The 27,283-nt window shown below is 50.3% G+C and overlaps 1 protein-coding gene across 1 annotated transcript in view; it reads left to right on the top strand.

Moving 5' to 3' along the window:
* Window positions 1-27,283, top strand: part of LOC103766626 (unconventional myosin-Id) — a 65,969-nt gene that overhangs the window by 4,449 nt on the left and 34,237 nt on the right. The window contains exons 5-15 of the mRNA XM_029963304.1: window positions 490-543; window positions 1,419-1,514; window positions 3,087-3,203; window positions 4,348-4,551; window positions 5,957-6,102; window positions 6,189-6,303; window positions 6,948-7,118; window positions 11,240-11,310; window positions 12,783-12,857; window positions 14,276-14,408; window positions 23,972-24,138. Of these exons, the coding sequence (XP_029819164.1) occupies window positions 490-543; window positions 1,419-1,514; window positions 3,087-3,203; window positions 4,348-4,551; window positions 5,957-6,102; window positions 6,189-6,303; window positions 6,948-7,118; window positions 11,240-11,310; window positions 12,783-12,857; window positions 14,276-14,408; window positions 23,972-24,138 (1,349 nt within the window). The remainder of the gene's footprint in view (window positions 1-489; window positions 544-1,418; window positions 1,515-3,086; window positions 3,204-4,347; window positions 4,552-5,956; window positions 6,103-6,188; window positions 6,304-6,947; window positions 7,119-11,239; window positions 11,311-12,782; window positions 12,858-14,275; window positions 14,409-23,971; window positions 24,139-27,283) is intronic.

The following is a 27,283-nucleotide window of genomic DNA, read 5'->3' on the forward strand; positions in this document are numbered from 1 at the left end:
TTCTTTGCAGAGAGGGTGCTCAGCCATTGGAATGGGCTGCCCAGGGAAGTAGTGGATTCTCCATCCCTGGAGGTGTTTAAGGACAGACTGGATGTGGCATCAGTGCCATGGGCTGGGAACCACAGCGGGGTTGGATCAAGGGTTGGACTTGATGATCTCGGAGGTCCCTTCCAACCCAGCTGATTCTCTGATTCTGTGATTCTCTGATTCTAAATCATCCTAAAACTGAAATGACGTTTATTTGACTCTTCCACGTGAGGAGTCCTGCGGTTGCCCCTCGGGATTCCTGGGTGGAAGTAGGACATTGCAGCTGTTACACAAGCTGGTCTTTCTGATTATAGACTTCAGAGTCCACATTCCCTGCTGTGCAGTGGTGTTCCCAGCACGGAGCTGGGTTGGGGCTACCCTGGCCCTGGGGAGCTCCGTGTCTGAGGGAGGTGCTGGGGAAGCACAGCCACAACACCCACGTTTGTGTTTTGTCTCCCCCAGTCCCGTGTGATTGTGCAGCAGCCCGGAGAAAGGAGCTTCCATTCCTTCTACCAGGTTTGTATCCCCTTTGCTGGACCAAATCACTTGTGTCCAGTTTCCAGAGTGCCCAGAGCTCTCACCCTCTCCTGTGTTTTCTGGAGGGTTCTCTTGTTGCAGCATCTTGGGTGATCTTGGGTCCTTCAGCTCTTTGTGCTGGGAAGGAGCATGGGAAGACTGATTGCTTTCCATCCTCCAGTCCCTTATTAACACATTTATAAACTCCAGAGGAGGCTGACTAAACAAATATGGTAGGACATTGGACTTTGACTCACTGTTTTATTTGTAGCAAGTCTAATCCCTCTGTTTTCTCTTAAGGCCTTGAGTGCATATGGAAGTAATTTTATGACACCAAGTTGACTTCCTTGGTTTTTTTGGAGGTCCTTTTTAATGTCTTCCACATTGTACAGTGGTTCCCTGGGTGTCCTGTGGGGGATATGGTTGGCCTGTTAGTATAACCTTGATTCTCAGCCTAGCAGGGAGGGAAGCACAGGTTTGTTATTTTTTCCCCACTTACTGGGTGCTCCATGATGGCATGTTAGCACTTTCCTCATGGACAGGTCATTTCCATATGGAAAAGTCTCTGTGCAGAGCAGCAAAGGGAAATGTGGTTGCCAAGACACAGCTGTGGCATGTCACAGATGTAAACAGGGCTGGTCTGTGAGGAGGCTCAGGCTGTTTTTTTTAAAAACAGTTGTGACTCAAAAGGCAGTGATTTGGGCAACCACCACCCCACACCGTGCATCCCACACGTGTTATGCTCCTGACTGCAGATACTGGGGCAGGAATTAATATTTTTGTGACTTTGCTTGTCAAGCAGATGAATAAGAAACAGAAGAAGGAAGGATTTGGTGTTTTTTCATTCACCATTTCTTAAACCCCTCTTTGTGCAGCTCCTGCAGGGAGGTTCTGACCAGCTCTTACGTTCCCTGCACCTTCAGAAGGACCCCTCAGCCTACAGCTACGTCTGTCCTGGGGCACAGATCAAGGTGAGCTTGGCTTAAAACTGTAAGTGCTGCTCGAAATGCTCAAAGCACTGCTGAGCCAGCAGAAACTGAGACCAATATTTATGGGATGAATATGGAAAGGTGACACTGGTGTTTTATTTTTAATGGAGTTTCTGGCCCTTGGAGACAAAGCACGTTGTGTGCTTAGAATCACAGAAAAAATAGACTTGTGTATATGCAAGTACAGTTGTGCATCCTACATTTAAACATTATAATAATCACTACATTATAAAAAGCAGTAAAATTATGTGTTAATTAAGGCAGGTGTAGATATTTGACCTGTTACCAGTGACAGACATTCCATTATGGAGAACTTAAACTGTTTTCTGGACCAAAAAGCCATAAGGACTCATTTCTTTACAGTAGGACATTTCAGTTACTGAAGCATTCAGTCTTCATGGCCTCAAGGAAAGAAGGGAACAAACCCATGAAGTTTTTAGGACAACAAGATCAGGTGCCCTTGACTTCAACTTGTTAGGTGGGACTGTCACACAGTAGACATTAAGAGGTTCAGAAAATTGCTGAAACAAGTTGAAGATAGTTTCTTGATACAGGTAAAAAAAATAAGCCAACTAGGAAAGGCACCTCCTGGGTAAATAGAATGGAGGTAATGTGATGATTGGTGCCTGTCTTGGCCACAGTGATCATGAAAAGATTGCATTTTAAATCTTTGGTGATATGAAAAAGCTGTCAGCAGAGGTACTGCCCTGGATTTTGGGAGAGCAGGCCACAAGATGCACAAGGAACTATTTATTAAAGTTCCCTGGGAATCTGTTTTCAGTAGTATTGAAGTCCATAAATACCAGACTCTTTTTGAGAGGTGTCTTTCCAGAGCAGAGGAGGAGACAATTCCAGTGTGTCAGAAGTCAAACAATCAGATGGTTGATTGAACTTGACTGAACAGGGATCTCCTGCTGGAAATGAGGAAGGAAAAGAGAGCAAGGTCAGACTCCCTAGCAGGACTGCAGAGCTGCTGTTCACCACATGGTCAGATGCAGCTGGAGTTGTCCCCAGTGTTGTCCCTCGGAAGCAGAGTCCAAACAAAAGGCTCTCTGATGTCCCCGTGGCTTTCGTGAGATTCTCCTTGGCACAGGAACCCACAGCCCAAGAGATGCCTGATCAGCTCCTCTGGAAATCTGCAGGGAAAGCAAACCCAGGCATTGGGAAGGAGGGAGACAGAGGCTCATCTAGAGGAGGGTGGAGAGCAGAGGTTTCCTGCTGGTGCTCTGCAGCTCCTGCTTGGAGGGTCTGCGAGGGCACAGCTTGTCCCTGCTGCTCTGGGTGTTCTTATGAACCACTTCTGCTCTTTCTCACTGAATTCCACTGGGAAATCTGTTGTGCTGGGGTGGATTTCTGTACCTGCCAGAACACGTGTGTGCAGTGCAGGGTTCAGTGTCCAAGCATGTGAGATGGCATTGGAACAAACTGGGAAACCTCATGGCAGTGTCTTGCATCTGAAAAATACCAAAGTACATATCTGTTTCCCATGGGCTTGGGAAAACTTTGCTGAATCCCATTAAATCCATGCTGTCCCAAACTCCTCTGTGCCCTCAGTGTTCCATCAACGATGGTGCCGAGTTCAAAGCGGTGGCTGATGCCATGAAAGTGATTGGCTTCAAGCAAGAGGAGATCCAGACTGTCTACAAAATCGTGGCAGCCATTCTCCACCTGGTAAGGTCCCTGCTCCTGGGTGTCCCTGGGCTGTTCCTGGACTGCCAGCAGCTCAGATTTTCCTGCTGCAGAAGCAGCTGGAAGGTCTGTTGGCTGGGAAAGTGTGCACAGCTCACAACTCCCAGTGGTGAGGGAAACTCCTGGCTGGAACAGGACCCGGGGAGGATGGAAGATCACATGTATTCCTGCACATTCCAGATCCCAAACCAGACACACCACTAAGTACTGGGAGCTGTTAAATGTTCTGGAAAAGGAACTGTTGGGGTTTGGCAGTGAGGGGCTGGGGAGCTTCTGTCCCCTTTTGCCCTCACACACCATCCCCACGGTGGTTCTGCTGCAGGGGCAGTGCTTCACTGCATGGTGAGGCTTGAGCACAGGGCACACAGGAGACCTCTTAGTCTTCCATGTTCTGAGGCTCAGGAAACCCTGGAATGCCCTGGGTTCTCCTGGGACCCCCAGAGCCTCCTCCCCTGTGTGGTGTCCCTGCAGCTCAGCTCTTGTGTTTCCCTGAGGAGAGAGGAGGGTGACAAGGAACACTGCAGCTCTACTCCAGCTCCTTCTCCTCCCTGGGACAGCTGTGCCCCAGTGCTGGGGGGAACAGAGGCAGAGCAGAGTGGGGAACAGGCAGGGTGGGAGAGCACCCAGTGCTGGGGATCACACAGTGCTCAGCCCTGGCAGGGCAGGTACCCAGGAGCAGAGCTGTGGAGGTGCAGTGACCTGCCAGCTTCCCACAGCATTCCCATTCCCTCTGGGCAGGAGAACTGCAGCCAGTGGTTCTGTGGTGGGCTGCAGTGAAGGTGCATCCAGTGTTTATATCCACAGTGTCATTTCCCATCCCTGGACTCTCAGCCTTGAGATGGTGTTTGATTAAATCTCAGGAGGTGTTTGATGTGATTTTTCCCAAGAGCTGGACTGAACACTGAGCAGGGATGCTTTGCTTTGAGCCAGGCTTTGCTGCTTCCACTGATGGTGGAGCTTTGTGAGCACGTGGATGTGCCAGGCCCACCCTTCCAGTGTGGCAGGAGATTGGCTGCCTGGAACAGCGGGTGGAATACGGGTGGAAATGGGGGCAAACAGAGGAAATCGGGCAATTCCTGGACACAAAAGGCCGTGGAGGAACCCACCTTCTCCCTGCTTGCTGCAGGGGAACTTGAAGTTCTCCGTGGACGGAGACACTCCCGCGATCGAGAACGGGCAGGTGGTGTCCACCATCGCCGAGCTGCTCTCCACCAGGGCCGACATGGTGGAGAAGGCCCTGCTGTTCCGCACCGTGGCCACGGGCAGGGACGTCATCGACAAGCAGCACACGGAGCAGGAGGCCACCTATGGCAGGGATGCCTTTGCCAAGGTGAGTCCCAGCTCCCTGTCCCTGGGGGTGACAGTGGCTCACACACCTTCCCCCCACCTGTGCCCCCGGTGGAGCTTCTGGCCCTGGAGACAAAGCATTTCTTGGAATCACAGGAGAAAATGTGCTTGTGCACTGCTTAAAATATACCTATTTAAATATACAGTGTTCATCCCACATTGAAACATTATAATGGTCGTTACCTTATAAAAAGCACTGAAATGATTCATTGATAAATGCAGGTGTGGATATTTGATCTCTTAGCAGTGACAGGCATCCTGTGCTTCCTGAGGGAGAAGCTGAACTCTTTCTGGGCCAAAAAGCCATAAGGACTCATATTTTACAGTGCTGGTCGAGCTGCACTCGGTACAGCAAGGAACAGTGATGCCTCAGGAAAGGATTCAGTGTGGAATTGCTGTCAGAACTGCACAGCTTTCAGTGCTCAGGAGCATTCCTGGGTGGATCAGCGAGCACAGTGCTTGCTGTGCATCGTGTGGGTTTTGTTTCTGGGTGTACACACGCTCCTGTATTCTGGGGGGGATTGTGGCACAGCCCCATCCCTGCCCTTCCCAGCAGGGATTCAGCACCCACAGCCAGCAGGAGGGCAGGGGCTGCAGGCCAGGCAAAGGGAATATGTCATCCAGGGTGGGATGTTTTGTGAAATAAAATTAATTTAGCAGTTAAACACAAAGAGCAGAGTGTGGAACTGCAATATCTAGAACACAAGTTGGAAACCCAAAGTGTTATTTTTTTTTTTTTTTTTTAATAACCCCAGAATGGTTTGGGTTGAAAGGGACCTTAAAGACCATGTAGTTCCAACCCCCTGCCATGGGCAGGGACACCTTCCACCACAAAGGTGGGTACTGATGGCAGGAGTGACAGTTGTCCCTCCTTTGCTAAGAAATCAAATGATAGGGGAAGAAGAGATGAAATTATGAAGATCCTTGATTACTAACTTGACTCCTTTTCCTGATATATGTTTGCCCAGCTCCACAGCACATTTTGAACATGTAGACTTTGAGGACTCTGCCTACAGAACATTTTCTGTTTGAAAGGGGAACTGGAATATCTTCCTGCCGTTGTATTCAGTTGTTAGGTTTCTATAACTGACCTTTCACTTGGCTCTTCTTCACTATTGTTAAATAATTCTCAGGAATGGAAGTTATTAGGCAGCTGAAAAGCCAGCTGGGATCAAATTAGGGAGCTGCTGTACCCAGTGACCTCACTGGGATTTCGACTCTGTGTGAATGAGTTTAGGAAGAAAGACAAGAACTATTTTCCTGGAATATTTTCCTCAGTGAGTGGCTGCTCACTGTTAGCAGGTTGTTACCCATAGCTTTGTGGAGGCAGGGCAGGGATGAATTGGCTGGGCAGGGGCAGCAGAGCCCTCAGGGTGTGTGTCCTGCAGGCCATCTACGAGCGCCTCTTCTGCTGGATGGTGACACACATCAACGACGTGATCGAGGTGAAGGACTACGCCAGCACCGTGCACGGGAAGAACACGGTCATCGGCGTCCTGGACATCTATGGCTTCGAGATATTCGACAACAACAGGTGAGCCCCGTGTCAGAGCCCAGTGCTCAGCCTTCTCCCTTCCCAGGGCACTCAGCACCTTTTTTTTCTTGGTTCTGTTTTTGCAGCTTCGAGCAGTTTTGCATCAATTACTGCAACGAAAAGCTGCAGCAGCTCTTCATTCAGCTGGTCCTGAAGCAGGAGCAGGAGGAATACCAGCGAGAGGGAATTCCCTGGAAGCATGTGAGCGCCCTGGCAGGGCAGGGAGGGGTCGGGCTGAGGTCAGTGGACCAGCACAAGTCCCAGCTCTGAGGCTGCTCCACGTGCACGTCCCTGCTGCAGTCGATGGGACATCTGTGTCCCTGCCAGCTGTCCTGGCAGACGTGCTGTCACACCAGGCTGGGGCAGGAGCCAACCAGTCACCTCAAATATGGGAGAATAAGGCACTCCAGGTCTGAGAGAAAACCTGCTGTGGCATCTCTGTGATGCCACACTCATCACTGTGTGTTTCTGTTCTGAGTGCTTCTGTATTTGGTCTAGTTGTTGATATTAACATGTAAAAATCTTGGCTTTTCCTGTTTAAATTCCCTTCAGGATGCCAAGGACAGGATGTGCAGTGTCACTGTGGTGACTGCACACAGCTGAATTCTAAAAAGCATTTTAAAGTGCATTCTGTAGCAGAGGTTTGTATCTGAGGGGGTTGAAAAATGATTTTCTCTGCTGTAAAGTGGTAAAGAGTAGCCTGTTTGATTTGGAATTAGAGATCTGCAGACTCAGAGCTGATTGCTTCTCCTGTGTACGGTGGGCCTCATCCTCACTGTCAGCACTGGGACCCTCCCTTTTCTCCAGCCCAAGTCCCAAACCCCCCTGTTCTTTGTTTCCTCCAGATCGATTACTTCAACAACCAGGTCATCGTGGACCTGGTGGAGCAGCAGCACAAGGGGATCATTGCCATCCTGGACGACGCCTGCATGAACGTGGGCAGGGTCACGGACGAGATGTTCCTGGAGGCTCTCAACAACAAGCTGGGGAAGCACGCCCACTTCTCCAGCAGGAAGGTACCCTCTCCTGCACCCTCAGCCCTTCCTTTCACCTTGCCCAGGCTTTGCTGGAATAAGGAGGGAGGGTTCTGGGGGGTGGCTGGGCTGGAATCGTCCCGGCTGAGTGTGCGATGAGGTGCCCGGAGCAGCCGCAGTGCCCGGCCCCGGCTCGGCAGAGGGAGCTCCAGCACGTCCGATGGCACATCCCTTTTATTCCGGGATAAAAGGAGCCTGAGCTCGTGCCTTGACACATCATGATGTCATCTGTAACCAATCGATGCTCCGCTCCAGCCCACGTGCTGCTCTGCCCAGGCTGCTCTAACGCACAGTGACAGTGAAATTATCCACACTCCTGCTCTGGCACAGGAGTGCTGGGGGTCCTTCCCCTCCTCATTGGCTGCAGAACGTGCTCATCTCCCCCTGTACCTCGCAGCACCCAGGCCCCCCCTTGCCTGGCTTTGTCTGGCCTACAATGGGCGAATTAAAAGGCTTCATTTATTCCTCACTTGGCAGCAGATTGCAAAAATGGTCACCAGCCTGATTAATTTGAGAATCTTTCACACTGAGTAATCAAATAAGGGCCTCTAATTTATTGATGTCTCCCCGCTCAGAAGCGCTGTCTGAAATGCTTTGTGAGTGCTGGTTCCCCCTCTCCCCTCCCACCCCAGCACAGCATTTATGTAGGTCAGAAATAGCAAATTAGCCTGGTTGTGTAAGATATGTGCTAAAGGCTGCCTCGGGGGAGCCAGGGTAAACAATGCATCTGGCTGGGAATGAAAACAAACCAAAGCCACTCTTTCCTCCCAGATGTGGCTCTCCTGAAGTGCCCTGTGGCACTTGAGGACACCTCACCTGCCACGTGCACCCGAGCTGAGGGGGGGATCAGGGATCCTGATTCCAGTGTTGACCCAGATCCAGCAGTGACACGGCATGTTCTGGGAAAGCTCACCTGGAAAACAGGTGAAGCCCAGTCTGGGTTCCTGTTTGAGTGCAAACTGCTTCCTTTAATGCTTGGGAATAGTGAGACCCATCCAGGGGGGATGGAGTCTGGGATCTTCTGCAGGGGGTTGGGGTGGGAGTGATCCAGTTTCTGGAGCCTCTGGTCAGTGGATGTGGAGAAAGGAGCTGGAACTGGGTTCCTGTCCTGTGCTTGGTCTCAGGGGAAGGGGTTCCACCATGGAGAGAGCAGATGGTCCTTCAGGGGCTGGAATTTCATAAAGTGTCTGGGAGGCTGTAAAACAAAACATTAAAAATCAACTCTTAGCTCGAGTCCTTCCCTTCAGGAGTCCCTTCCCAGCAAGGGGACAGTAAAGGACGAGGCTGCAGCTGCAGTGTTGCTCAGCAGGAGGTGGCGTTGTCAGGAACTGTCTGCACAGACTGAGGGGGAAACAAGGAATCCTGCTATAAATAATGCTTATGGAGGGGATGATGGATCTGCCTGGCTTGCTAATTTCTGGCTAAATCAATAGAACCTTGAAAACATTGACCCACAAACCTCTCAGTATAATTATTACTCTTCCTCCCCCTCAAGTCTCTGCAGTCCTTTACCAGCACCTGAGATCTCTTCCCACTCAGAACTGCTGGAGGAAGCCTGAGCTTTCCAAACCTGCCTCTCCCAGCGTGGATTACAACAAAGGGCTGGATTTCGTGTCAGGATTTGCCTTGGCAGGGGCAGTGGGTCCATCCAGACACCGGGAAGTTCCCTATGGGTGGAGGCTGTTCCTAAACACATCCTGTGCTGATGTGTTGGGAGCAGCTCCCACCCTCAGCCCCAGTTCATGCCCCACTGCCCCCCTGGCTCCCTGTGGATGAGCTCTGGGGGGCTGCTGTGCCCTAAATAGTCCCTGTCCTAGTTTGAGCCCCGCCTGGCTGATCCCAGCTCCCTCCTTGGTTGTCCTGGTGAAGGCCAAACAAACCCAGGAAATGCTGGGGAACACTTCCACTGAGGGCATTTGGGGCAAAATGTGTTCCTGGAGCAGGGGTTGTCATTCTCAGAGCTGTCTGACTCTGGATGTGCAGCCTGCTCTGATGGCCCTTCCCAACATCACTGTTTGCTTTCCTGGCCTCTTCCAGTTCTGACTCTTTTCTGTTGGTGTTTACTTTGGAAGGATCAGGTGCAGTGAGTGTCCATGAATGCCCAAATCTTCAAAGTGTGGAGAACATCAATCTCAACCAGCTGGTTGTGAAGGGAAGAGTCCCAGTCAGAGTGTCAGTCCATGCTGGTCCAGCTGATGTTGTGTCTTCCAAGTCAGTGGGCAGGAGGGTCTTGGAAGTAGGAGAGAGATGACATGGGACAGATGTGTAATGATAACATGATAGACACACTCCCACTCCCCAGTGATCTGCAGCCCAGGAAGCTCCTGAATCACTGCTGCTATCCTTAATAGATCAGGTTTTTTTTGGTTTTTTTTAATTGTCAAAGAACTCCACAGCTTAGATACACATGTGGAGTGCTCCTTCCTTCCTGTTTTCCTCTCTCCTCCCTTTTCCCTTTCAGGTTCCATCTCTCACCTCCTAGTTTTTAAATGGCAAACCATGGTTCACATCATCTCCATGTGATTTGCCATTGTCTCTGGGCATTCCTTTCTTAACAGTTATGTGTGGGGACCCTTCTTCTTTTCTTTCAGAGCCCTTAAATTCCGTGAGCTGTCAGAGAGGAGCCTCCTGGAAAGGCTCACAGAAAGCCAAGCAGGTGATCCCTGGTGTTCAGAGACTTGCTGGTCTTCATTTTTTATGCTAATTTCAGCAGATTTGCTCAGTAGACAGAAAGTTTGGACAGAATCACTTTTTAGAAAAACGAAAACCAGAACAACAAACAACAAACTCACTGATCCATGTTATGGCTCCTCCCAGTCTCTCCAGAGCTGGATGAGTTTTAGGAGGAGCTCGTGCTGCCGACTGTGTCCTGTCTGGTAGCACAGGCACGTTTCCTTTGGCATTGGCTTTATACCTCTTTTATTGACTTGTTGCTTTGAGCTGTGTGTTTGGGTGGCAGAAAAAGGCTTTCCACCCCCCCAGCCCCGTGCTGGGAATGCAGCTGCAGGCAGAAAAATGACTTTGTTTTCCTGGTATTGCCTCGTTTCTTCATTTTCTCTCTGTTCTGCTGCACCTTGGTCATCCATCAGCCCTGCAGCTCCTGCTGCTCTCCCTGCTCCTGCTGGGCTGGCCTTCCCACGCCTCTGGAGCCTCCTGGGCACCTTGGAACCCACACTGCTTGGGTTCCTCCTTGGGGTTGATTTTGTGTAAAATATATTCTGTGTTGTTCTTTCATCCATTCTGTCAGTTTGAGCCAATCTGTTTTCTCCTCTTGGACACGGGTGAATTTTTGGAGGGTATCATCCTGCTCCCAGTCACCTCTCCTGCCCTGCACTTCAACCATGCTGAATTCCTCCTTTATTTCCCCAAGACTTTGGGGCATTGCAGATATTGCTCCCAGCCCTCAGTGTTGTTAAATGGTGCCTGTGCTGCCTGCAAAGACTGAAGTCATCTCCTGCCCCTTTTGCCTGTAACAAAAATGCTCATTTTTTATCTCATTCTCCTTTTTTTAATTAAGCTGAACTTGATGGATTTTTTTGGCTTCTGCTATTCCTGAAGGGATGAGTTTATTACAGCCACTGCTGCTGAGCAGCTGCCACTGGACATCCCTTCCAGAAGGGATGGGATGGGAATTTGAGCTGGAGTGGTGGATCTGCAGGGGGGTCCCTGTTTGAGGGGTGTCAGATGACCAGGAGTGCTCTGGGACAGAACAAGCCCTGCTGTTGTAGCTGTCACATTTTAATTGGCTCATTTCTTTGCTGAGCAGTGACACAGCAATGGGAGAAATATAAAGGAAGACTTAAAAAAGAGTCACAAATGAACTCGTGGGTGCAATGTTTCTCTACAGGCACAAGTGTTCTTTCTGCATAATGGTGTTTCTGAGAAAATATCAATTTCTTTAATAAAACCACAGGCTCTTGCAGCTTTGTACAAATTTATGTTCTTGCGGTATGAAAAAACACATCAATATTTAACTGGATTTCACATCTGCACCTACACATATGAAGTGGAATAATTAGAGTTCCGTGAGGGCTGTAAATCCAGGGCTGAAGCTTTCCTGTCAGTCCAGGGGTGATATTTTAATGTCTGTGGATTTATTTCAGCTTTGTGCCACGGACAAAACGCTGGAGTTCGACAGAGACTTCCGGATCAAACACTACGCTGGGGATGTGATGTGAGTCCCTGTCACAAATGAAAAGTGGCACCTTCTATTTTTGTCCTTCCCCCAGCTCTGGAGTGGTACAATATTCTGATTTACTGCTGCTGCTGGTGCGAGCCAGAACTCTGTCACCCACAATTACAGTGTGCAGCACTTGCTTATCAATTAAATCTCCTGCTTTCCAGAGGGGGGGTTTGTGCTTGGAACCAGACAAAAGGAGGGTGAGGGGAGGGGGTGAGGGGAGAGCTGTGCTCCAGGGAAAAAAGGAGGGGAAAAAAGGCAGCAGTGTTTATGCAAGGAAGCTACACTGAGCTAATAAAATCTGGTTTAGACATCTGTTTAGAGCGATTATGTAACTCTGGCTTTACATTCTCAATCAGTTTGAGCCCAGAGCACGGGAGGGTTTAACCTGCAGGAGGGTTGGCGAGTCAGGGGTGTGTGCAGGAGGTGGGAGCAGTGGGAAGGAGGAGTAAGTGCAAGTGAAAGGTGCACATGTTCCCTGGGAAAGCTGTTGTCTGGAATATCACTGGAGTTGTTTAATGCTGTGGGATTTGTGTAATTTCCTGTGACAGCAGAATCTGAGGAAATAATTCAGGATTTCTTTTACCTTGGGATTAAATTTACCTTCAATTTAGAAGGGTAACCAGTGTGTTCATATTGGAGATTTGAGGGTGGGGAGGCCCTGGCACAGGTTGCCCAGAGCAGCTGTGGCTGCCCCATCCCTGGAAGTGTCCAAGGCCAGGTTGGACGGGGCTTGGAGCAACCTGGGCTGGTGGAAGGTGTCCCTGCCCGTGGCAGGGGTGGGATGAGATGAGCTTTAAGATCCCTTCCAACCCAAACCATTCCATGATTTTATGGTTTGAGGGTGACTCCATGCAGGGATTTACATGCTGTGGGGCTGCAGTTTGGGTACAGATTCCCAGGTGGGATCTGGAGTTTGGGAAGGAACTGAGTGGGGAGACTTTGGATCTCTTCCCTGAGCACAGAGCACTTGAGTCTTGGAGAAGAGATAAAATCCTGAAGCAGTGATGTTCCAGAAACATCCAGTGATGTTTCTGTGGGAATAAAAGTAGGAAGGAGTCCAAAATGTGTGTGTGTGTGTGTCTTGATTTCCAGGAGGGTTCCCCAGGCACTGGTTATAGGCTGCTCCTGATTTCGGGCCCTCTCCTACCAGAGAATCTTCCCTGACACCAAGCGAGGGGCAGACTGGACATACTGGAACCAAACCTTCATTTCCCTAGGATTTAGCTCAAACACTCAGTTTGGAGGCAGAAATCCTGAGTGTAACTCTTGAATTTGGGCCACCTACGACCTGCCCAAGCCCTGGGAGGTGTCTCAGCCTTTCCCTGACAGCTCAAACACCTTTCTGAGCCAGGGATCTGCAGTGCCTGTAGGAGTCCAGGGATGCTGATTCCACCTGGAAACCACAGTTCACAGAAGGACTTTGCTGCTTTGCAATTAACTCTGTTTTCCTTTTTTTTTTTTAGCTACTCAGTCACTGGATTTATTGACAAAAACAAGGACACTTTATTTCAAGACTTCAAGCGCCTCATGTACAACAGGTAGGAGCATTAATGAGGGGAATTTTAAGCTGATTTGTCAGAATCCTGTTTTGTGGAATGGATGGGAGCAGAGACTGAGCTTTCCACTGGTTCTGTCTCTGTGTGAATAAACACATTGCTTGGGGATCTGATCATTGTTTGTCCACCATGACCTGAGGGCTCTTACTTTGATTTTTCAGGTTAAAATCCCTGTACATGTTGGTTTTGTTCTGATACAGCCTTTAATTGAACTAAATGTAAAGTGTTGGTTTGAAACCAACTGATTGTGCAACCAAGATAGTGCAGAGATTCCTTGTGCTGCCTGATTTGTCATTAACCAGGTTGTTGCAGATATACCATCACTGCCCTGGCCTTAATCAGTGCTAGAGATACTGAGCAGCTTTGGTCAACAACAGGTATCCTTGGCCTCAGCTAAAACACCCTGTTTGGAAAGAAATGACAGGGTAAAGTGGGCAAATAAATTTGAATCCTTTTGTGTGTGCAGTGACATGAGAATGTAAACCATGAAGTCAGGAGTTGGGCAAGGCAAAGCTGCCTTTGAGAAGCAAATTGGAAACCCATCAGAATATGTGTGTGAGTGCCCAGAGAGCTGCTTTCCTTCACAGCTGGCATTAAACCTGGTCTGGCTTTGGTAACTGTGGCCCCTCTGCAGCCTTCAGAGGTGGCAGTGGCACAGAACCCTGTTTTACCTGGGCAGTGGTAACTTGGTTCCCTGTCCTGTGGTGTTGGCTCGCTGTGCTCCCCTGAACAACCCCACTGTTCCTGTTTTCAAGACTTCCCATCGACCAAAAACCTTGCAAAATATTTGCTGTACGGAGGTTTTTGTTATATTTAGCCTGTTTTCTGTGAGGTCTCTGGAAAAGCCTGTTCCCAAACAGCACATTAAAGCTGTGACAGATTGGCCATTGCATTGCTGGAGCTGTGCTCTGTTCCTGTCTGTTCCCCAGCTCTCACCATCCATCAGGGCCACTTTACCTCACCCTCAGCCCTTCAAAAATATAGGCTAAAGTGTATAAATTGCTTTATGTATCCAGAGTGGTGCAGAAATACAGCTTGAAATCAGGTCACAGGTTCCCAGGGAGGATGTTGCGGGTCTTACTCTCTTCTGTTTTGATTAAATTCTTTATATGTTGTGTCTGTAAATCAGACCCTGCCTTTGATGGATCACCCCAGAGGGATTGTCACTGTCCCAGCCCTGCACATCCTGATCTGAAGAGACGAATGTGCTGCTTGTTTTTCCAGAATATTCAGTTATAAGCTTGAACTTGCTCTTAGAAGCAGGAGATGTTGTGCCCAGGAATGTCACTCTGATGCTTTGTGAGCTGAAAGCAGCAGTGGAGCTGGGCAGGAACGAGCTCCTGAATTTTGAATGGAGTGGAAGTGCTGTTAGAGTGGGAATTAAAGAGACTCTCTCGTAGCTCCAACCCTGTGCTGAAGATGATGTGGCCTGAAGGGAAGCTGAGCATCACTGAGGTCACCAAGAGACCTCTGACAGCTGCTACTCTGTTCAAGAACTCCATGATTGCACTGGTGGACAACCTGGCACTGAAGGTAAAGATTCCTGCTTCCAGACTGACTCCAGCCTCTCAGGAGCTGGGTGTAGCTTCTCCCTGGAGACACTCCCCCCTTCCCATCCCTGCCATCCCTCAGGGAGTGAGCTGAGCAAAGGCAGAGGAGCTTTGGATGTGCCAGTGGGCAGCTGGGAAGGTCTCATGGGAGGGTCACCTGGAATTCTGGTTCCTCTGGGATCAGGGGAGCTTTCACTTGTAGGAAAGCCAGTCTGTCTTAGGTGATAGTTATTATACCAAATGAACAATTATCTTTAGCAAAGCTCTTGGCAGAGGGCCCAGAGGAGGTTGTTCATGGTGCAGAGATTCTCTCTGGCTTCCAAGTCCAATGGGTTTCCATGAAAATAGAGCCAGGCCTGTGTGAGTTCCTTCTTCCCTCCTCTTTGCTGTGGCAGAGGATGAGGAGGGAAACCTTTTATTTCACTGAATAATTCAGTTCTGTAGTGGAAGGCATGGCTTGGGCAAAGCACCATGTTGTGTGGAGGAAGGTGGGTGAGGGAATGATGTGGGAAGGGGCTGTTTGAGGGGGGGATCCCTGTTGTGAGCAGAGATCACCTCCTGGGGGGGTTCAGTGCACACAGAAACCCTGGGGTGTTGTTGGGGAGGGCTGTGAGCAGGGGGGACAGCAGGGAGGCTCTGCAGGTGTCCATGGAGAAGCTTCATTTCCTTGTTTATTGGAATAATTATTCCAGGCCACCTGGAAGTTGTAAAAATAGAATAGTCAAGAGAATGGCCCTTGGTGGTTTGAACAATCCCTGCAGCTCCCAGCAGGGCACGAGGGCTTTGTGGCCCCTTCTCCATCCTGAGTCAGTGGGTACAGCATTCCTCCCTGGAACTGGCTGGGCTGTGTGGAGTGAGTCCCTCTCAGGCCATTTATCATCAGTGTCTCTCAAATGCCAACCTTTTCAAGGCATAACCAGGAGCTGTTTCCAAGCCAGGTTCCCAAGGAGGTTCCTGTGTGTGTCTCAGTGTGGTCCTTTCCCATTCTTTACCTTCCCTAAACCTTGCACTTGGAAAGTTCTCCTGGTGATGCTCCTGCACAGCAGCCTGTGCAGGTACTTCATGTGCAAAGTGAAGGAACCTGGATGAGCTTTAGCCATTTTCCATGGAGATCCTGGCTGTTCTACACCTTGAAAAACCCCAAACATTTCACAGGATTACAGAATTGTTAAGGTTGGAAAGGGGCTTTGAGATCATCAAGTCCAACCCTCAACCAGCACCACCACTGTGTTCACCCCTAAACCATGTCCTCAAGTGCCACATCCATGGGTTTTTTGAACACTTCCAGGGATGTGGAGTCCACCAATGCCCTGGGCAGCTGTGCCAGGGATGGACAACCCTTTCCATGAGGAGATTTTCCCAATATCCGACTGAAACCTCCCCTGGCACAACTTGAGGCCATTCCCTCTCCTCCTGTCCCTTGTTCCCTGGGAGCAGAGCCCGACCCCCCCAGCTCCCCCCTCCTGTCAGGAGCTGTAGGAAATATTGGTGAGACCCCTCCTGCAGCCAGGCTTGTGCTACTTTAATTTTGGGGAGGTTGGTAGGTCAGGCTGCTGAACACAACCCTTGTGTGCTGCAGTGACTCAGAGAGCAGAGGGGAGTGAGTGAGTGCTCCTGGGTGGCTGCCCTGCCCCAGGGGCTCTCTGAGGTGACTTTGGGGGCAGTTCATGATGTGTGCATGTCATCAGCAAGCCAATAACTGGGTGTTCAGGCCTTGGTTTCGAGATGCTGGCTGTGCACAAATCCCTGGGTGCTCTGCCCCTGGGTCCTTGCCACTTTGGATCCTTGTCTCTGCCCTTCCCTGTGCTGGGGCTGCTGAAGCCCCTCTGCTCTGGGGACACCACCACTGCAGTTCAGGTGCTCTGATCCTTCCCTGGGGCCCTGGGACTCATTTTTTTCCATGCTGAACTCGGGGCTGGAGTTGCACTCTGTGGGGATCAACAGTGACAGCATCTGTGTGTCTGACTGTGGTTCAGACCCCGCAGGATTTTTTTGGGAAGCCTGTGGTCACAGCTGATGGAAACAGCTCTGAAAACAGGCTTGCACAAGCTGTGTGAGCTGCTGTGGTTTAGGGGTGGCAGAGGAATAAGGTTCCATAGGGAGAGGTAAAATCAGTTCATGTTTTGCTCAGCTGTTTCTCCAAGAAAACCAAGAAGAAAGGCTTGAGTTTTGCAGCAGTTGGAGCTGATGATTTATTCACATTATCTGAGTGTGCCCGGTGCAGTCAGAGCTGCTGCCTCATCCTGCCCTCCCATTCCACCTGGGCTGTTCATGCCTCTCTGAAAACTCTTTAAACCACATTTTAATGCTCAGTTTTCTACAGTCCCCAAACAGGATGGCAGCCCAGGAGCTCCTCTTCACTGACCCTCATTTGGCCTTTCCTGAAAAGCTGAAGGATTTTTTGGCTGCACCAACAGTATCTTTAAACTTTTGGGGGAATAGTCTCTGAAAGTGCTAACTTGGTGGGCAGGAATAACAATAATCATAGAACCATAGAATTGTTAAGGTTGGAAAAGACCTTTAAGATCATCAAGTTCAAACTCAGCACCACCAGAATATCAGAATCTCAAAGTGTGGGACCACAGTGCACAGTACCTGCAGCACTAGTTGTTATTTAACTTCTCTGGTACTTAAAATAACAACCTTTAAAATTCTGTTCAGTTGCTACTCTGGTTTAGATGTGGAATTTGGTGATGACACAGAGTTCTGTGAGGGGAAGGGGCAGGTGCTGTGGTTGTTGGGGTGTCAGATGCTTCCACTGGGGTCAGGAGCAGGGCAGTGCTGTGAAGAGTGTTCTCAAAAGTGGCTTTGATTTCAGTGGGTGCAAATACGTGTTTGTAGATGTCTGGAAACCCAGGAAATGTGGCTGGAAAGGCCAGACCACCCCTCAAACCCAGGGCTCAGTTTTGGGGCTCTCCAGACGTTGAGGGGCTGGAGCGTGTGCAGGGAAGGGAACGGAGCTGGGAAGGGGCTGGAGCAGCAGGAGCAGCTGGGGGCTCAGCCTGGAGAAAAGAGAGGCTCAGGGGGACCTTCTCTGGCTCGTGCAACCCCTGACAGGAGGGGGAGCCGGGGGTTCGGGCTTTGCTCCCAGGAACAAAGGGACAGGAGGAGAGGGAACAGCCTCCAGCTGTGCCAGGGGAGGGTCAGGTTGGATATTGGGAAAATTCCTTCATGGAAAAGGTGGTCAGCCATTGGAACAGGCTGCCCAGGGCAGGGGTGGAGTCCCCATCCCTGGAGGGATTTAAAAGCCCTGTGGATGTGGCACTTGGGGACATGGTCAGTGGTGGCCTTGGCAGTGCTGAGGAACAGTTGGATTTGATGCTCTCAGAGGACTTTTACAGCCTAATGCTTCTGTGGCTCCATGGAAAATGTCTTTGGGAGGTACTGGGTTCTCAGTGTCTCAGTACTGCTGTAATCCTCCAGGTTACACCAGGAGCCTTTTGGGCACAAACCTCTGACAGGCAGAGAAAACCCCCTTGTTTTGGTTGGGTTTTGGATGGAAAGCCCAGCTGGCTCCAGGAGTGGCCACGTTCCCTTTCTCAAGCACGTGTTGGACTGCCTGTGCTGTTCTCTGGAGGGTTTGCTCTCCCTGAGATGGATTATTTGGGGTGGCTTTTTTGTAAATCCTGACACAGGAGGTGCTGTGGCTGCCCCAGCTGGGAATGAGGAGCTTCTCTGGGAGCTCTCTGGACATGCAGCTCTTCCTTTGTTCTTTTCTTCCCCCCCCCTCCTCTGTAACTCCTTTTGTTTGACTCTCCCTTCCATCCCTCCCCTCTCCTATCCAGGCTGACAGGCTTCATCTCTAGTAAGTTATAATGTCACCAGCTGTGACTGATGGGACAAATCCAGCACAAATTTGTCAGTCCTGTGTCCCATCCCCTCTCTCATCTAAGAGCATTGAACAGCCTCCCAAGGAGGAGTTTGTTCAGTGTGCAATGGCTTGAAACTGGTTTGTTTTCTTTTGAACACCTAAAAATCTAAAAATCACTCAGTTTGATTGAAAAATAAAATGAGTTGCAATTAGGCATCTATAGAGCTTTCAGAGCGGGGTCTTTGTGTCTCTGCATTTCAGTTCTTCCCTTTAGAAACTGCAGTTCTCTGACAGGAAGAATGGGAGCTGCATAATTATCCCTCCTGAAGAGCTGGGGCTGGGGGGATTGGAAGCCTGGAATAATCTACTTTAGAATTTACCCTTGAAGCTGTCGTTGCTGAGAGGCTTTAATTGCACTGTAATTGCACTGATAGATGATCTCCTGTCTGTGCAGGCACTTCCCAATCCTGCTTTCCAAAGGGTTTCAGCCTTTTATAGCAAAAGCAGACACATTTGGTCCCCTTTGTGCTGGACCTGAAGTCACAGATTTGAGGTTTTTTGCATTTTTGAATGTGGAATATTTGTGATATCAACCTCAAAAAGTGATTTATGTTCCTCTTGCCATCAGATACAGCACAGGGCAGGTCTGGCATGGCCTGGCACCACCTGGTGTTGGTGACCCTGCTCCTGACACTGAGAGAGGTTTGTCCCTGCTGGTGATGAAGGGATGGAGAAGTGGCCCAAGGTGAACATCAGCAGGAGGGGATAGGGAGAAGTGGAACTGGACACAGCCCCAAGGCTGCCAGAGCTCCAGGAGCGTTGGGACAACACTCTGAGGGACAGGGGGGATTGCTGGGGTGTCTGTGCAGGGCCAGGGGTTGGACTGGATGGTCCCTGAGGATCCCTTCCAACTCCACATATTCCATGATTCTGTGATTCTTTGAAGTGCTGACCATTCACCTTCATGGTTCCCAAGTTCAGGTGTCACTCAGAGCTCTCTGTGTGTCCTGCATTTTCCCTGAACAGCTCATTTCCAGTCCCACAGGAGCTGGTCCCAGCAGAGTGGGAGAACAAAGAGAACAGGGATGGATGTGTTGGGAGGGATGCTGCCTCCAGCTCCCTGACTGGAGGGGAACCAGGGGGGTAACAGGAGACAGGACAAGAGGAAACGGCCTCAAGCTGTGCCAGGGAAGGTTTAGGTTGGATATCAAGGTTGGATATCACGGTTGGATGTCAGGAAAACGTTTTTCACTGAAAGGGTTTCCAGCCCTGGCCCAGCTGCCCAGGGCACTGGTGGGGTCCCCATCCCTGGAAGTTCAGAAAAGCTGTGGATGTGGGTTAATGGTGAAAACAGTGGTGGTGCTGAGATGATGGCTGGACCTGATGGTCTTAAAGGTCTTTTCCAACCTGAATGATTCCATGACTCTGTGGATTACTGTGGCAGAAGGAAGTGCTCCTGACTTTGTAGGAGACCTCACCCAGAGCAGAGCTGCCTGGGGTGTCATGGAGTCATGGAATTGTTTGGGTTGGAAGGAACCCTAAAGCTCATCTCAGAATCACACAACATTCTGAGTTAGAAGGGACCCCCAAGGACCATCCAGTCCAACCCCTGGCCCTGCACAGACACCCCAACAACCCCACCCTGTCCCTCAGAGCGTTGTCCAAACCCTCCTGGAGCTCTGGCTGCCTTGGGGCTGTGCCCACTGCCCTGGGGAGCCTGGTCAGTGCCAACCAGCTCATTCCACCCCTGCCTGGGCAGGGACACCCTCCCCCAGACCAGGCTGCTCCCAGCCCTGGCCAGCCTGGCCTTGAAGTGTCCTGGGGAAGCTGCATCCCTGGTGTTCCTCTCCTGAGCCCTCCACTCCCTGAGGAAGAGCCGGGTGAGGAGGGCACTGCCCTGGCAGGGGCTCAGCTGTTTTTGGGAGCTGGGCACTGTTTCCCTCCATCCAGCTCTGCCTCAGTCCCCTGGGAAGGAGAGGAGCCAAACAAGGCTGTGAGGGAGCTGTGCCTGCCACACTTTGTGGGAGCGATGGAGTCACCGCGAGAGGGGAGGTGACGTAAGGACGGATGTTGCCCACACATCCTGCTGCTTATTCCACATTCCTCATACCTCTCCCTGCTCCTGAGCTGCTTCCTGGAGGGTGGGCAGCTCCAGGATGCTGCCAGCTCTTTGTGGGTGCTTAGCTCAGATTTTCCTCACTCTCCTCGTTGCTTTATATTCCCATCCCAAGGACAACCCTCCAGCAGAAATCCCAGCCTGGTGCTGCTGATGGCATCCTTGAGAAAGCAGGGGAACATTCCAGCCCAAAACCTTCCCCAGTGGCCTTTAGGATCTGCTTTTCCAAGGCCTCCAAGTCTTGGCCTGTTCATTGCTCACACCCATCAGTGAGTGGAGGATCCTTGGGTGTCTCCACAGTGCTGCCAACTCCGGGTTGTGTCAGGATTAGCCAGGAGAGTCAAGGATGGTCCTGTTTCTTCAGTATTCCTGCAGGGAAACAGCAAGTCTAGGCCTTTCCTGTTATCCTGAGATTAGGTGGGTGACCTCAAATCATAGAGAAATCATAGACAGAAGGGCTGAAGGGGACCTGGGAGTGCCCCCAGTTCACTTGTGTTTGGGGACTCCTCTGCCTGTACCTTCCCTTTCAGATGCTTGTTCAGGCTGTTCTCCCTAGTGATGGAGAATCCCTCCTTTCCTCAGGCTCTGCTCCCACTCCTTGTTTTCCTGGTGCCTAATGTTTTATACCATGGTTAAAGCCACAGTTCTTCTGTGTCCTAAAGCTGAATGTTCACATTTCCTCATATTTACCCTTTAAATGTATAGAATCTACACCAGGATGGTTCTGTGGCTCTTTGGTCTTTCTAGACTAAACCTGTATTTCCTCTGAGTCACATTTGCTGGACTTTTTGATCTTTCTTGTTCTTGCCTGCACTGACTCACTGTTCCCACTTGAACTGCAGTGCCCTGTGTGAGGTGTTCAGAGAATTAGAAATCTACTGGGTTTTTTGTCTTGCAGTTTTCCTGTTCTTGTGCCCCTTCCTAGAAAAACATGAACTTGCCTCATGTTAGCTTGAACTCCTACATCTCTTTCTAGCACCTCAGTTTTTCATTATTTATTAATCAACTATTTCTGCTGAATGTGGAACTTTGCATTTTTTCTCACTGAATTAACCCCTCTTTCCACCCCCCAGACCACTTCTCCTCTTTGTTACCATTGTGGAGCCTTGAGGCCGTCCAGGAGTGCTGGAACACAACAGACTCCTCTGGAGAACCCTTGGGGTTCCCTTTTGAGATCCCTCTGGTTCCTCAGAGCAGTTCCACAGCCCCCCAGCTTCATCTGGTCCAGGGCAAAGTTGCTGAAATGTCATTCCTGGTTTATCAGCTGTGGTGATCAAAGGGGACATCTAATGTTCAGCTGTCACCCAGGCTGTGTGTCTCCCTTTATCAAGGTGGCAGATTGCTGCAAACTGCTTTTTGGAATGCTGCAGTTCGTGTGTATCTGTGGCATGTCCTGTCTGCCCGTCCTGGGACCTCCTGAGCTCGCTGGGATCCTCTGAGTTCTCTCCTTGGCTGGTGCTGGGGTTTGGTGGGCAGTGGGCTCTGCCAGCCTGCAGGAAGTGCCACTCCTTTTGCAAGGGCTACTTAAAAAGTAATACCTACCAATGTTAGAAGAATACAATTTTGCCTTGAAAAGCTCTGGTGGGCCTTATATGGAGCTGTGCCAGGGCAGGGTCAGGATGGATCTCAGGGAAAGGTTCTTCCCCCAGAGGGTGGTTGGCACTGACCAGGCTCCCCAGGGCAGTGGGCACGGCCCCAAGGCTGCCAGAGCTCCAGGAGGGTTTGGACACCGCTCTGAGGGACAGGGTGGGATTACTGGGGTGTCTGTGCAGGGCCAGGGGCTGGACTGGATGGTCCTTGTGGGTCCCTTCCAGCTCAGGGTGCTCTGTGGTTCCATGGTGATTGGTTGCTTTTCCACACCCCACCAAAGTCAGAAGTGGGATAGCAAGGGCTGACAAGAAAAAGAAAGGAGTGAACTCCAAAACCCAGTGGGATGGAAGTGCCTAAGTGTACAGGCCTTGTAGCCACCCCTCACACTGGTGCTGGTTACAGACCACACTGACCTAACTGAAAGCTGCCTTTAATCAAATAAAAATGAAAGGAAACATCAAAACACTCTGACAGGCCTGATCTCACTGTGAAAGGTGTGATCCTGTGGGACACACCAGAGCATCCAGGATCAGCCCAGGCAGGGGCAGGACCCCTGGACTGTGTGGGGTGGAGTAAAGCCACCTGTCCCCGTTCCACCTTCTCTGCCCCTGCACAGCCAGGGTGGTGCAGAGAGAGGGATTCACATGCTGCTGGGCTGTGTTTGTCCTGGGGAAGGTCCTGTGGGCTGGAGGCAGCTGGAGGTTGGAGTTCAGTCATTCCCATCCTTCAGGCCTGTTGGAACAGTTGGTCAGAGCCTGGTCCTGCTAATGCCAGGGCTGTGGGTTCAGTCCCTGCAAGAGCCAGTCCCCCAAGAGTTGGATTTGAAGAGCCTTGTGGGTCCCTTCCAGTTCAGAATATACTGGGAAAACTGATGGAGCAATCCATGCTGCTTTTAGAGGGGATGCTGGGAAAGCCATGTCCCACAGGGCAGTGAATTCCATGTTCGTTATTCCGTATAAATACATCTCTTTCTCACAAGTTGTTTCCTGGGCAGAGCATCAACCTTTAACAGCTTCACACATCCAGGTGTTAGCTCTCTTTGCCCCTATGCAGCTGCAGGATGATTTTGAATTTTTGGCAGTAGATATGTGCCACAGTCAGTGTCAGCAATTACAAAATCTGGGGGTTGTTTCAGTTCGCTTTTGGTTTTGTTTAGAAAAACACCACACGTTTTGGAAACCTCTCTCTCCTCTTGCAAAGTTAAATCTTTGGTCTTGCAGACCAGAGATTGAAGGCTACTCCCTTCTTAGGGTTTACCATTCAGAAGAAAAGGACTTTAGCCTTTATCCCCAACTCCCAAATCGTGGATGGAGGAAGGAGGGAAGAGGCAGAGGATGGAATGGAGCAGAAATTGATACCCCTACAGATTTCCCATAGAATTGGGATTCAGAACTTGCTTTCTGTGCAGCCCAGACACTCAACATGATGATGCTTTATGTCCAGTGAGGTCTTTGAGCGTTAAGTAATTCTTGTTAAGACAGCAGGGGTGGGTCCTACAAGGGTTGTTGTGGGGTGTGAAGGGTAGGAAGGTGTTACTGTCACCTCTGTTTTAACCCTCTGACTCCTGCTGAGCAGCCACAGCTTGTGCAGCTGCCAGGGAGGGAATTTTCATGTTGAGGGAACACACGAAATTCCCTCATACTGAGGGAATGTTCACTGAGGGAACAGCTGTGTGTGCACAGACCTTTCTGTGTGTGCAGAGCCCTTTCCTGGGTGAGCCTGGCTGGGATCAGCCCACAGGAGCCCTCCCACATCAGGTCCCCCCAGCTCTCTGACGAGGAGCATTGCGGGCACCGGGTGAAGTACCTGGGCCTGCTGGAGAATGTGGGTCCTGTAACAGCTCCCTGCAGGGTGTGAGGGGGAGGAATGTGTCACTGTCACCTCTGTTTTAACCCTCTGATCCCTGCTGGGCAGCCAGACCCTGCCCAGCGTTCTGGGGTGTGCTCCCAGGTCCCTGTGTGTGCACAGCCCCGGCTGGGTGTGCACAGCCCCTTCTCCTGGGTGACCCTGCTGTGCTCTGTCCCCCCAGGAGCCCTACTACGTGCGCTGCATCAAGCCCAACGACAAGAAGTCCCCCCAGGTGTTCGATGAGGAGCGCTGCAGGCACCAGGTGGAGTACCTGGGGCTGCTGGAGAACGTGCGCGTGCGCCGGGCCGGCTTCGCCTACCGCCAGACCTACGAGAAGTTCCTGCACAGGTAAAGAGCTGCTGGCAGGGGATGGACCAGCTCCTTGCAGGGCATCTCCACCCTCGGAGTGAGACGTAAAAAATGTTCAGGTTTTGTTTGTTTCTTCGTTGTTTTGTTTGCTTCAAATGTTGGGAACGTTTCGAGGAAATATTTGAACGCGCGTTTTGCAAAGTTGTCTTACCCTGATCCACGTCTCCTTCCCTCCAAAAATCCCCATAAAACACACCCACTTTCATCTTCCTCAATGCCATACTCTTCCACTTCACAACCCTCCTTATTCTCTTCCCTGTCACTGGAGCCTTAGAAAGCAAAATACCCAACTTGTAAACCACTTAAATAGTTCATGAAAAACATTGGTCTTGTAGAGCAAAGGCTGAAGGCTACTCCCTTCCTAGAGTTTACCATTCAGAAAAAAAAGGAGTTAAACCTTTATCCCCAACTCCCCAAACTGGTATTTTCAATTAAACCACTTTCTGACACTTCCCTATCCTTAACCCCCCCCCCAAACATTTCATGTGTTTGGATGCACTTCTTTGCATTAAACCATCTGCCCCTGTTCACATCTCCCTCATGCAGGAATTTTCATACAACCTGAATGTGTAAATCTATGTAAATGAGGAGGATTTGGCTCTCCCCTGGAGGGAAGTTAAGTCCTCTGGGACTCCTGATCTGTGGGTGTGTTTGGTGTAAATCAGCTGTTGGGTCTCACAGGGTCCCCGTTGCTCTGGTTTTGTGTCAGGGTGTGTGTCCTGCTCAAACCCAGCTCCTTGTCTGCTAAAATCCATTTGCTGTGTTACCCCACAACAGGAATGTGTAATGAGGTTCTTCCCCAGAGCATAACCCTAAAACCTGAGCTAATTAACCTGAGTTTTCTCCCTGAGCACTGATTGTTGCAGAGAGGGACAGACAGACGTGGTGTGTCTGGGGAAGGTCCACAGTGGCGTTGTGTGGGAGGAAACCCCTGGACTTCAAAACTGGATATCTGAGAAAGGGATGGTGTCATGGCCCCATTAAACATGTTTTTGATACTTTTTGCCCCCTTAATTCCCGCCAGACCTGTGGCAAATGACATGGTTTAGATTGAAATTTGTCTTAAGGCTTCAGTGATTTAACACTGGCCCTGCGAGTTCATCCTCCTCAGGTGGAACAGGGAATGGAGGTTCAGTTCTGTTACTGAATCAGGGGAGGAAAGGGCCAGGGGGCAGAAAAAGAATTGAACTATCTGAGCAGGTGAGAAGTCATGAGTTAGAAACAAAGTGCTGGTGAAAGACCTTTTGCTGTTCAGAGTGAAGGTTTGCCTGGATGGATCCTGGTCCAGCTTCCTGAACCCAGCCTGCAGTGCTGGGGATCAGCTTCCCTGAACATCCTGCAGTGCTCAGAGTGTGCTTTCACCTCACATGTGGCATTCATTACAATTTCCTCCTAAGGTCTGTGTAATCACTATTAATGTAAACAGCTGCTTTGTTTTTAATGAATGTTTGATGAGCTCCCCGTAAGCTGCAGCCCAGAAGTGTTTGCAGCCAGGAAACCAAATCAGCACATGGCAACTGCTTCAGCTTTTTTGGGCTGTTGGGACACGTGTTCTGCTCAGCCCTGGAGTGGGATTAAACCTCCAAACACCCAGGGTGGGATCAGACACTGTGTTTGTGTGTCGTGGGGTTGCTCTGAGCCTGCTCTGCACTGACTTCTCTGAATTAAAACATGAGGGAAAATATTCCTCTGGCCTCCTGGCCTGGATATTATTCTTTGTTCCTTGTCTTTGGGTGAGCCATTCCCTCTTAGGGGCTGAGGGATGTGATCAGCTGCACATTCCTGAGCTGGTTTTGAGCAGGGATCACACGGGATTTCTGTTCCTTTATATTTACATTTACCAGGGTTATTGGGAGACTGGGAACGTGGAGGAGACTCCAGGCCCTTCAGCCTGGGCTCTTGCACTGCATGTGGGGCCAGTCTTAAGACAGGTCCTGAGTGATTTTGAGATGTAACTTCATCATCTGTTTGCTTCCATTCCCAAAGATATCACAAAGTTCAGGCCCCAAAACAGACATTTAACTCCCTGACAGGCCCCTGAGGCTTTCAGGTGTTCTGAGCCCAGAACACATCCCTGGGTTTTGTGTTGCTGATTCCTCTTAGAGGGCACAGAAGGTCTAGATCAGGTTATATAGAGATAAGAGATAACATATACATATATGAGGGCATGTATGCCTGGGTTTTATCTATATGTATGGACATGTGTATATAAAACATAACTTTCCTTTCTGTAGAAGAGTTTGTTGCTGTTTGGCCCTAAATCCTGTGAGGGAGTTGGTATCTCCCCTCTCCCAGTAGGAACGAAGTGAAGCACAGTCAAGACCATTAATAAATGTCTTTTTTAACTTCCCTTGAAATGAAAAAAACTCTCTGGGCTTTGTGCAAGCCAGGCTGCCCTCACCAATTTGTAGAAAGTGAGATCTGGATACTTTCAGCTGGATCAGGAGATGTTGTGCCTTCACTGCATCTTCCAGTCAGGTGCCACATGTGTTGCCTTCCATGGATGGAATGGGTTCTCTTGGTTTAATATATAACTCACTATCCAAAATAATGCTGATTGGGTTTCAGGCAGGTGGTTGGAAATGGATGCTCAGTGTGTGAGTGCCTTGGAAGCTGTGGGACGTGCAGGCAGGCCAGGGCAGGGCTGTGGTGGCAGTGAGCAGGTTTATTCTGGGTTCTGCCTCACTATAATTAGCAGCCAGGCTGGCAGTGTGAGTGGCTGTGGCAGCCAGGCCGTGCTGGAGCTGTGGGGAGGGAATCCTGGCGTTGGGAGACACGTGGGAGGGACGGGACCAGCCGGAGTGCCGGGATGTCCCAGCACCCGTGGGACACAGGGAGGGGGACCATGGCCTCGGGGTGTCTTTGGGTGCCATGGGGGGTTTGTTGGAAAGGAAGAAGAGGATTTAACATTTGGGGCAGGTTTTCAGCTCTCTGACATCCCTTTCTCCTGCTCCCCTTGGCAGGACAGGCCTGGCTCGGAGCCTGGTCCATAGGCTGGTCCACGGCCTGGTCCATAGTTGTGTTCCCAGCCTGGTCCATACCCTGGTTCCCAGCCTGTTTCCCAGCCCTGGGGGTTGCACTCCCACCCTGCTTGGCTCTTTATTTGTAATTTTTCCCTAACATA

The sequence above is a fragment of the Manacus vitellinus genome, unplaced genomic scaffold, assembly GCF_001715985.3.
Source record: "Manacus vitellinus isolate BGI_N305 unplaced genomic scaffold, ASM171598v3 scaffold_100_pilon, whole genome shotgun sequence".
Taxonomy (NCBI): Eukaryota; Metazoa; Chordata; class Aves; order Passeriformes; family Pipridae; genus Manacus; species Manacus vitellinus.